The following is an 11738-nucleotide window of genomic DNA, read 5'->3' as shown; positions in this document are numbered from 1 at the left end:
CGTTGGTCCCATGTAAGTGCTAAAACTATAAAACTCTTAGAAGAAAACACAGCGGCACATCTTTGTGACTTGGGCTGGGCAAAGGCTTCTTAGATGTGACACCACAAGCACAAGTGACAGAAGCAAAAATGGACACAGTGGACTTGAGCAAAGTCAAAAGCGTCTGTGTTTCTGAAGACACTTGAGAAAACGGAAACCCACAGGATGGGAGAAGATATTTGCCAGTTTTATATCTGATAAGGGATTTACCTAGAATACGTAAGCGATCCTTACAACTCAACCATAAAAAAATCAAATAGCCCAATTCACAAAAAAGGGGGCAAAGGATGTAAACACATTTCTCCAAAGATATGCAAATGGCCGATAAGCACATGAGCAGAGGCTCAACGTCACCAGCCGTCAGGGACACGCAAAGCAAAACCATAACGAGTGACCACACGCACTGGGAAGGCGATAATCGACACCGATAGTAACAAGCGGTGACGAAGGGCTGGAGACACTGGGACCCTCCCACACGGCTGGTGGCAATGCAAGATGGCGGCTGCTGCGGAAGGGACAGCCTGATGGGTCCTCAGAAGGGTAACACGGAAATACCGTATGACGCAGCCGTCCCACCCCTGGGCGTGTACCCCAGCAAAATGAAAACACGTGTCTACACAAACGCGCACGATGTTCACCGCAGCATTACTCATAACAGCCAAAGAGTGGAAACGACTCAAATGTTTGCCAGCTGATAAACGAATCAGTAAAATGTGGCGTGTCACACAATGGAACATGACTCGGTAACAGAAGGGAAATGACGTTCTGATAATACGCCGTGACGTGGAGAAGCCTCAGAAACGGTACGGTAAATGAAAGAGGCTAATCACAAAAGACAACACGCTGTAAGATTCCCCTTACACTGAATGTCCTGAATAGGCAAAGGCAGAGAGTAGGTTTATGGTTGTCAGCGTGGAGGGGGAGAAGTGGAGACTGGAGGACACTGCGAATGGGTACAGCGTTTTCTTTTAGGGGTGCTGAAATGCTCCCAGAGTGACGGTGGGGATGGGTACGCCTCTCTATGAACAGACTAAAAGCCACTGACCTGCACACTTTATGTCATTTACGTATTTTTTAAGGAGGCTTCATACCCGGCACGGAGCCCAGTGTGGGGCTTGAACTCACGACCCTGAGGTCAAGACCTGAGCTGAGATCAAGAGTTGGACGCTGAACCAACTGAGTCACCCAGGCGCCCCTGAATTGTACAGTTCAAATGGGTGGGTTGAGGGGCGCCTGGGTGGCTCAGTCGGCGGAGTCGGTTCTGCTCGGGTCACGATCTCATGGTTCAGGGGTTTGAGCCCCGCATCGGGCTCTGCGGTGACAGCTCGGAGCCTGGAGCCTGCTTCCGATTCTGGGTCTCCTTCTCTCTCTGCCCCTCCCCTGCTCACACTCTGTGTCTCTTTCTCTCTCTCTCTCTCTCTCTCAAAAATAAATAACCATTAAAAAAATTTAACAAATGGGTGAATTATATGATGAATTATATCTCCCTAAAGCTGTTACATCTATTTTTAAGAATGGGACCTCACATCCATTAGGATGGCCACAATTAGAGGGGGAAAAAACACACATTAACAGGTGTTGGCGAGGACGTGGAGAAACTGGAACCTCGTGCGTGGTTTACGGGAACGTACAGTGGGGTACTCGCTACGAAAAAGTACTCACGACAGGAATTTCCGTATGATCCAGCGATGTGGGTATATATCCCAAAGAACGGAAAGCATGGATTCAAACAGATATCTGCACACCGAACTCACAGCGGCACGATTCACAATAGCCAGAAGGTAAAAAGAAAACCCGCGTGTCCACCAGTGGGTGACGGATAAACAAAGCGTGGTCGGTCCACACCAACATTATGCCACCTTGAAAAGGAAGGAAATCCTCACACACGTTAATTACAACTTGGACGGACCCTGAGGACATCATGCTGAGTGAGATACGCCAGTCACCCAAAGACAAATACTATGATTCCACCAGATACGAGCCGTCAAGTTCATAGACACGGGAAGGAGGGCGGTGGGGGCCAGAAGCTGGGGTCGGGGGAGGCGTGGCGAGGGGTCAGCGTACTACGGGGACAGACTTTCAGTTTAGCAGAAACTGACACACGGCGGTGACGGTCGCACAACAACACAGATGTGCTTGTCGTGTGTATTCGGCACAATAAAAGAAAGGGTGGGGAATGTATCTACATACACAAGCTCTTTGAGAAGGCAGTTTGGTGGGACGGATGGGATGCAGAGCCATGAAAATAGCCCTTGCCTCTGGGAAAATCATCCCGCTTTGGGGAATTCAAACAAGAAAAGGAGCCTCAACGCATGAAAACGTTCATCCAGGCGTTTCTTAGAACGGGAGACAAACGGGAACCGTCAGGGCCCAATAAACGACGCGATGTCATTTCGCAGGGTGACCGAAGCCATAGAAACAGCTGACAGTGAGCTTGTAATACACGGGGAAAAGTTTAAGCCAAAATGTTGACTAGTAAGACACGGAATCATATGCTCAGAATTCTCAGATTGCATTTTAAAATCCCCCAAAGAACAGGCAGGAGAGAGAGACATCAGACGAGTTAAGTGTGGCCGTCCTCAGGCCAGAGGGCTGTGAGTGACTGTTCTCCTTTTTAACTGTTCTACATTTTCCTGATTTTCTCTCGCAAAGCTTGCTCTAGGGGCGCCTGGGTGGCTCCTTCTGTTAAACGTCCGACTTCGGCTCAGGTCGCGATCTCACGGTTCGTGAGTTCGAGCCCCGCGTCGGGCTCCGTGCTGACAGCTCGGAGCCTGGAGCCTGCTTCGGAATCTGTGTCTCCCTCTCTCTCTGCCCTTCCCCAGCTCACGTTCTGTCTCTCTCTCTCTCAACAATAAATAAACATTAAAAAACATTTTTTAATAATACAATTTTTTTTAAAAAAGCTTGGTCTAATTTAAAAATTGGAGAAAACACATAAATTTTTTTTTTTTTTGCAAAGCAACCACCTTGCCGTGTTCTGTTTCAAAATGTTTTTCAAAGTTCTGCTACAGCACAGCTGGGCATCCTAACTCCAAGTGCCTGAGAAGAAAGCATGTGTCGCAAACCGAGTGAGCGTCTGGTGGCCGCTTCTGTGCCGGGTCGGCTTCAGGCTTCGGGACCAGGCAGGGACTTAGCCCAGATGTGGCTTTCACGGAAGCACGCTGGGTGGAGGCGGCTGCGGGTCTGACGGCCCAGACTCCTCCGTAAACATCTAGCAGCCAGACACCTCGCGGGAGGGGAGCCTGGAGCCACTTAAAAGGTAGCTGGCAGCTAGAAGCGTGATTGGAAAAAGGCAGTCACTGGGATCTCATGTGAGGGGGAAACATCACGCACTAGGAAACATCATGGTTTTTCCTCTTCCTTGCCAGGCCGGGAGGTGAGAGGAGACACAGGAACATCACAGAGACTCGGCAGGGACTTTCTGTTACAAGAGTTAATTAGAAGGGCCAAGAAAAACAACTTAATCCCAGCTTTGTGATGAAAAGGTTTCTGCCAAAGGCAACCCGAAGGCTGGGGAAGGAAGCGGCCCCGCGATCTTCTAAACAGCGACAAGAATTAAACGTGCAGCTTTAGCCCGCACCCTTGCGAGCTCCAGGGGATGACGAGGCTTCAGGGTGGTTAGGAGAGGTGTGTCCCCTTCAGGAAAACTGGGCCAGAATGTCATCCGCAACCCTTCACTGGGGACGACACTGCTTGGGAGCACACAGATCTCACCTCCTAGCAGCCCAATATGCTGTTCCCTCTGCCTGCATGCTGTTCTCTCGGCTCCTTACCTGGCTGGCTCCCCTGCATCCCTCTGCTCCCTCTGGCTCAGCCGACTGACCACATGCCCCAACCGCAGCCTGAGGTGGAATGCCCTTCTTCCCACCATCCCCGGCCGATGGCTACTCACCCCTAGAGCTGTGGGTTTGGATGGCTCATCAGTGCTCCCTCAGCCTCCCTGGGCTTCTTTATCCTGTTCTGGAAAGACCTGCCCATCTCTCCCACTAGTCTGTGACCCTCTCGGGGCAGGGGATGGGAATCCTTAGAGCTGAGCACAGTGCCCGGTACACAGTAGGTGCTCAATAAATGCGTGCCATATGAGCAGGTAAAGACGAAGCATCATTTATACCTTCAAGGAGTTTATGATCCAGTGAGTGAGTTGAGACAGGCAGGCCTGACAAGGCCACGGATATCGCAAGCCGCGACCCCTGGACGTGTCTGTTTAACAACAGCCAGCATTTAGTGAGCACCTCCTGTATGCCAGGCACCATGCTCCATGCTTTACTCACACTGTACGGCTGAGATCCCCAGTTTCATCACTGCACGTGTTTTACTAACAAGGAGCCTGAGGCCTGGGCAGGAGAAAGGGACTCGCCCCACCTCACGCAGAAAATAGCTGAGTCTCTCTCTACTCGACTGCGGGTTCGTCTGTCCCCAGAGTCACTGCCCCGAACGAGGCCGCCACCTGTTCAGTAATCTGCGGGTGCTCGGACAGAAGGGGCTGTCCGGGAAAGGGGCGCGGGTACCCACGACGACCGCGGAGGCTGCCCAGACCGGCACCACGAGCACCAAGCCATGTCCCCTCCAGCCAGCTGGGACATGAAGCCCATCAGGACTGACACCAGGGCAGTCCCCAAACCAACCGGCCCGCATCCGGCACTGACCAAGCAGAATGAGCTGGGAACAGAGAGGCTTATTTTGGGAAAGTGGAAACAAAACAAAGCCGTTTAATTGGAGCCATCTGGGAAGCAGTGGCCCGGGGGGTGGGACCGGAGAGGGCAGGGTGGGGAGCGGAGCTGGGAATGTGTGGGCGAAGCTGCCCAGCCCACTGTGGGCATGAGAACCAGGTGGGGAGAGCTGCTCCCAGCCTCGGGAGTGGGGACGGGGTAGGGGGGATTCACTTGGCCCCATTTCGTGGTCATCCACCGTTCCCGGCTTCCTCTCCACCCGGGCTCTTGGCAATTTGGGGCTCAGTGGGTCCTGCGAGGAATCCCCACGACCACAATGCCAGGCACCATGAGAGCCCGGCTGACTGAGGGCTGGGCCTGTCACAGTTGTCTCCTCTTTGGACCAAGGGTCTAAACCCTAACTATGGATCGAGACCATCAAGCATGGTGTCTAACCCTGGGAAGAGCAAAAGCTTTACGTCTCGCGGATTATTGCTTGGGGCTTTGTGTTAAGAAGGATCCCGAGGTCCAGTCTGATCTGAGATGCGGCTGAAATGAACAAACCACACATTTGCAGGGCGTTCAAGACCACTGCAAGAAAGTGATGGCGGGGCTGATGGCGGGGGTGGGGGCTGGGTGAAAATGACGGAGAGGAGAGCAAACACGAAGGATATCCCCGAGAACGCTCCAGAATTCTGGTCGATGCTTGAAGTCCAGGGAGGGAGGGAAGAATTACAGCTGACACCCAAGTTTCTTGCTCTGGTGCCTGGAGAGCTGGGAGGAGAATGCCTTGACTTTGTGCTTGGAAATGCACATAAACGTTGGCGTCTTAACCATCTTTAAGCACACGGTTCACCAGGGGTAAGTATATTCACACTGTTGTGCAGCCATCCCCCCGCCCCATCTAGAATTCTTTTCATCTTCCTGAGCTGAGAGTCCTCACCCCGTAGACTGCTCTCCGCTCCCTCCCCCTCCCAGCCCCTGGTGCCCACACTTTTACCTTCTGTCTTTATGAATTAGGCTATTCTAGGGGCCTCAGACAAGCGAACTCACACAGCCTTTGTCCTTCTGTGTCTGGCTTATGTCACTCAGCGTCGTCCCCCAGGTTCAGCCCTGTTGTGGCAGGTGTCAGAATCTCCTTCCTGTTCAAGGCTGAGTAACAGTCCACTGCGCGTCTATACCACGCTTCACGTATGCATTCCACTGTCCACGGACACTTGGGTGGCTTCCAGTCTGGCTGTTGTGACGCATGCTGCCGTGAACGCGGCTGCCTTTACTTTGGGACCTGAGGCTTGAGGCCGGTGTGACACCCGGGGGCCGACATTCAGGACGATGTTCCAATTGCCCAGTCAAGGGCGCTCAGGTGGGAGACCACGAGACAGGTGCAGGGGGAGGCCCGAATGTCCACTGCGATTCCGGTAGGCGCGGCCAGAACATTCCTGGGGGCAGGGCTGGCGTGGAGATGCGGGAGGGCGGGGGACGGGAGGGTGAGGTGGCCGGAGTAAGGCCACGAGGAGGGCTGGGGCCCTTGTGAATGCCACAAGCTTAGGCGTTCGGGATGGGTCTACACTGCCGGGAAGTCAGGCACTCACGCATCCAAGGGCTCGCCTTCCCTGTTCCCAGCGAGGAAACGTGGCATGGCCGTGATGTGCCGGGGTTCACACTGGCCTCCACCACTTACTTACCTGCCCTGCGGCCTTGGGCAAAATACCTAACCTCTAACCTCCCTCGGGTGAACCGGGCAAGTGACTCGAACGCACTGCCTCGCCTTCCTTTCCTATTTTTTTTGGGGGGGGGGGGAGGGTGGGCAGAATGGGCATCATAATAACAGGGCTTAGGAGCAAAGGCCTGCAAAGCGCCTGGAAGAGTTCCACGCAGGCAGCATGTACATGACCGAATGTTAGCTGCTGTTCCATTCATTCACCCGACCGATAGTTACCGAGCCCCCCCTGCACGGGGGGTCCGTGCCAAGGGTCGTGGTGCAGCTGTGACAACAGGCATTCCCTCTGCATCTCAGAGCGAGTGATCGACACAAGCCCACACCTCAGAGCAGCGCGGTCTCCTGCGAAGGGGCAAGGGCGGGGGGCGGCCTGGAGGAGGGCACCTCTAAGCTGAGCGGGGCAGACAATGGCTCGTCCGCTGCCGCATCCCAAGGGCCCGGCACGGGGCCCGGCACACAGGAGGAGCTCCGTTGAGCCCACTCCTGCAAACCCTGGGTCGGCCGTGGGCCCAGGGGCTGGTGCTTCCGTGGGTGGAGGCAAACCAAGGCTGCTGCCTTGACCCCTGACCTGCATAGAGCCCAGCGTTTCAGCCAGAACCTCCAGGGAGACGGAAGGAGGGCTTGCCCCCACCCCCCACCCGGAACTGGCCCCAGCCAACGCAAACACGGCCTCCCCCTCGACAGGAAGACGCAAGGCGGCCAAAACTCAGGAGACACAGCTGGCTTCAGGGCTCCGCAGGGGCCGGCAGGGTCCTCCTGACATCCAGCCCCCACCCAGGCCCGGCCCCCCCCCGTCTCCTTGTCCCCTCCACTCCGGCCAGCCAGGACACTGGGTCGAAGAACACACGGAGCGGTCTCCTGGCTCCCCTGTGCTGTCCCCTTGACCTGAAATGTCCTTTGCTCTTTTGTCAGCTCCTGTCACCCTTTAGGTCTCGGCGAGGCCGGCTAACTCCACGTGTATTCCCAGAGCATAAATCCTCATCAGCGTCATCCTCCGGCAGACAGGACCCCAAGGCCAGGACAGCCCAGGCTCGGTAAACGGCCAGCCAACTGACCGAATGTGTGGAGAAAGCCTGTCCACCGGCAGTCAGACCTGAGGCTGGAGAGGGATCAGGCAAAGCCCACCCGCCTTATTCCTGCAACCGCCCCCTCTTGAGGGCTCAGAGCTCGTCTGCTTGGGGACTCGAGGGTGTCCAAGCTAGGAGGGAGACTCCCCCTCTCCCCCGCCAAAAGCCAAGGCTCACACCTGCCTGACTTGGCCGCTTATGGTTCCCGAGGGCAGCACAGCCTGGCCGGGATCCCAGGGTCTGCCATTTACTGGCTCCATGACCCTGGACAACTAACTTGACATTCAGGGCCTCAGTTTCCCTGCCTGTAAAGGAGTTCAGGCTGGGCTGGGGCTCTTAGCACTAGGTGGGAGCCTCCCGAATAGTGTCTCTTATCCCCGGGGGACCATGCACCTCCCCCCAACACCCTCCCCCCACCCCCCCGCCCCCGCCCCAGCCTGCCTGCTTCCCTCGGCCTGGGTGGAGGGCTAGGAGCCGCCAGACCCTGCTGCTGCCTTTCATCCCAGACAGGAAGGCTCGGCTTAGCGACTCTGGGATTTGGAACAGATGTCTGCAAGCTCACAGGGGGCTGGGAAAGCAGCGACCTCCATCCCGGGGCTGACCGGCCCTCCCCTCCCTCCCCTGCCCCTCACCCCACTCCCTCTGGGGGCCCCAGGCCAGAGCCATCCACCCATTCTCCCCTCCCAGGAGCCCCAAGCGGGTTGGGGGGGGGGATAGAGCCCCCAGAGGCGGCCTGGGCGCCGGGAGGAGAGGTTGGAGGCCTCCACTGGGGACACCCTGAAAACCCCGATATTATGCAATCCGCAGCTCAGAATGGCGCAAACCAAACTTGAACGGAACCCAAAACGGGCTCAGTCTGGGGCCGCGGCGGGGGCCCTGGCGCCCCCGGCGCGTCCACAGGGCCCGGAGTCAGGACATCTTTCGGGAGCCAGCCTGGCAAGCATTTCTCAGTCCCTTGGGCAGAGGTCACCCCCGGGGGTGGGGGGGAACCTCAGCCCTGAGCTGTTCTCAGCAGAGTGACACCGGCCACACACAAGGACTGTCACGGCTCCTGCAAGTACGTGGCCGACCGGAGCTCACAGAACGCGCCCAGGCGGCTGGGAGGCAGCCCGGCTTAGCCCCGTCGTGCAGGGGACGGCGCGAACTCAAAGATGTGGCCTCATTTGCCCGGTGAGCGGCTGGGCTGTGCCCGAGTCCAAAGCTCGTTCTGTGACTTCTACTCTGTTCTGTCTCTGAGAGCGGACAAATGAGAGCCCTGAGCGGCTGGGCCCAGGGGCACAGGACCCAGGAGGCCAAGGCGCCATTCATTCAGGCTTCCTTCTTTATTCTTTTTTTTTTTTTTTAACGTTTATTTATTTTTGAGACAGAGAGAGACAGAGCATGAACGGGGGAGGGGCAGAGAGAGAGAGACACAGAATCTGAAACAGGCTCCAGGCTCTGAGCCGTCAGCACAGAGCCCGACGCGGGGCTCGAACTCACGGACCGTGAGATGGTGACCTGAGCCGAAGTCGGACGCTCAACCGACGCCCCTCCTTCTTTATTCTTTAAGCGCCTCCGCAGCCCCCCCCCCATATGCCTGGTGTTGTACCAATTGACACGACACCGGCTCAGGGGAAGGGGTGTGTGTGTGTGTGTGTGTGTGTGTGTGTGTGTGTGTGTGTGTGTGTGTGAACGTGCGGGCGAGTAGATGTGTGGGGGCGAGCGTGTGGGCACGAGTGGGTGAGAGTGAGCGGGTGAGAGCGTGTATGAGTGCATGAGTGTCCGCGTGTGCGTGTGTGGACGGGTATCTGGGTGTGAGCAGACGTGTGTGGACGTGAGCGTGAAGTTCCCTGCTGCTAAGGGTTCCCCACACAGCTCAGCAAGGTCACACGGCCAAGCACAGGGCCTCGCACTCAAGCGCTCGGCCAACGGGAACTGCCCCCAAATCCAAACCCGGGACGCTTCCCGCCCTCCCACTTTGTTCCAGCCCGGGCTGAGCCCCTTGCCCGCCCCCCCTGTTCCAATGACACATGTAACACATCAGCCAACCCCCCACCCTCGGTGACGGAACAGCGTGTCTCCCCCACGGCCCCCACCCTGTTCCAGATTCCTTCCCCTGTGGCCTTGGGGTTCTGCCAGCTCCAGCCAGCCAGCTCCCCCAGACTCCCTCCCCACGCTGGTTTCCTGTCACCCGCCTGGGGACAGACCCCGCCGCCGCCCCATCGAGAAGCCCCATCTAGCAGTCCTGACGGGGCCGGTGCAAGGTGACAAGGCCCCAGATAATGAACTCCGTGGGGTGGCAAGCAACAATTGGCCCGCTCTGCTGAGGGGCTCACTGTCGTCCCCATCCCCCACGTCACTCCCAGATCATTTCCCAGCCCTCCCCAAGATGCTGTCACCCAGGGCTAGGCAGAGCCAATTCTGTTTCAGGGTGGAGCTCGTACAAAGGAATTTACGGTCAGACCTTGGATATACATGGACGCTCCTTTCCAGACATTCCATAGCTGTGTGTCTTTGGGCAAAACACTTAACCTCTCTGAGCCTCAGTCTTCTCCTCTGAAAACTGGGGATACTCTCCCATAACCGCTTATCCACACCGCTTGGCTGGGGATGTGTTTTGGAATTCAGAATTTTTTAAGGGTTTAGGGAGATAATGCAGTCCTTACACCGCGACTGTGTGAACACCCCCCGCTGGGTTTACCCCCACAGGCTGTACTTGAATGAGATTTCACAAAATGTATGAATATTCACTCCAGGATAAATAAGGTCTATAAATAGCCTCAGGTCAGGTTTAGCAGCCAAAAAGAGTCCTGAAAATACTTGAATTTTCAAAGCTTGGGGAGGTTTCAAACCCATAGACAAGGGAGTATGAACCAGTGCTCTCCCCTCCTCCCCCCACCCCCCCCCCCAACAGTTGAGGTGCCTAGCTCAGTACCTGGGCCCAAGGAGGATCTGGATCAGGCTAGACTTGAAGGGGGAGGGGATATTCCCATTCCTGAACGCCATAGGAGTGGGAAGCGAAGGACTGGGTCCAGACTGGGGCAGCTGAGCCCAAGGATCTGAGGGCTCTTGTGCTCTGGCTCTGGGGGAGGGGGGTGGGGCGGCTGAACGGCGGGAGGCATGGGTGGGGCAGGCAGCCTTGCGATCAAGTCCAGCCACCCAACAGCAAGGTGAAGCTTGGCTCCGTTCAGAGGCTAAACCTTCCTGGAGGTGAATGCCTTGGCCCCTCCCATCCCCCCAAATACATCCAGGACCACACACAGCCTCAGGGCTTCATGATTCCCCCCCCCCCCCAAATCCACCAGATGACCGACCTCCTGCCCTAGAGAGCAGCCTAGTCCACCCCCCTGGGTGGGTCCCCCCTCTACCCACAAAGCTCTGGGTCTAGGAGGGACAACCATTATTGGGCACCTTCCTTGCATCCAGATCCACCCCTCTGTAAAAAAGGGCTCCGGGGTGCCTTCCCGCCCCTGCCAGCCCCGAGGGGCACCCATCAGTCCACCCTTCCAGCTACCGGGAGGCTGGGGTGGGGACACAGGCCCCGGTCCTGAGGCCCCCGTAGCTGGCTTCTACAGCCAGCCCGGGGCGCGCAGCACCCCGACGGACGGACGGACGGACGGACGGACGGCAGCCCGGGGGCGAGCCGGCGCTTACCCAGACGGAGGGTGATGTTGACCGAGGTGGGGTACTGTACGCCGAAGGCCATGGACGGGCTCTGCCACCAGGTGCTGTCGTCCTGGCTGTGGAAGTCGGTGAGGTAGGAGGCGTCGTGGTGAAGCTGGGGGTCGTCGGCGTCGCAGCGCTGGCACTGCGCCCCCGCGCCCGGCGCGCCCACGTGGGGGCAGAAGTCCTCGGGCGGGCGGCCGCACGTGTGCGAGGCCTCGGCGCGCCGGCCGAACGCCGCGTTCTCGAACACCGGCAGGCAGCGCTGCGGGCGCCCCGCGCCGTCGTAACACGCGCCCATGCCCGCGCCGGCCGCCCGCGGCGCCAGGAGCGCCAGGCCCAGCAGGACCGCCGCAGCCGCCATGGCCAAGGGCACCGACGCCCCGCGCTCGCCGCCGTGCGCGCCCGGTTCTGCCCGCCCGGCCGGCCGGGCTGCGGTGGGCGCGGACCCGCCTCCCGCGGCGGGCGGGACCCACGGCAGGGTGGGGAGGGGTGGAGAGGCGTGGGGTGGGGAGGGGAGGGGTGGAGACGGGTGGAGAGGGGTGGGGAGGGGTGGGGGTGGAGAGGGCGGCACCCCCACCTCCCCGGCCGCTCCGTCGCTGGGCGCTCACCCCCACCTGG

The 11738-nt window shown here is 58.0% G+C and overlaps 1 protein-coding gene across 1 annotated transcript in view; it reads right to left on the bottom strand.

Moving 5' to 3' along the window:
• The window catches only part of LAMC3 (laminin subunit gamma 3), a 55615-nt gene extending 44087 nt beyond the window's left edge, over positions 1-11528 (bottom strand). Inside the window, exon 1 of the mRNA XM_043567342.1 lies at positions 11109-11528. Coding sequence (XP_043423277.1) covers positions 11109-11481 — 373 coding nt within the window. The 5' untranslated portion in view covers positions 11482-11528. The remainder of the gene's footprint in view (positions 1-11108) is intronic.
• Between the last annotated feature and the right edge of the window lie 210 nt (positions 11529-11738).

This window comes from Prionailurus bengalensis, chromosome D4 (assembly GCF_016509475.1).
Source record: "Prionailurus bengalensis isolate Pbe53 chromosome D4, Fcat_Pben_1.1_paternal_pri, whole genome shotgun sequence".
Classification (NCBI taxonomy): Eukaryota; Metazoa; Chordata; class Mammalia; order Carnivora; family Felidae; genus Prionailurus; species Prionailurus bengalensis.
The sequence above is the reverse complement of the archived record's forward strand: the minus strand, read 5'-3'. Positions and strand labels throughout refer to the sequence as shown.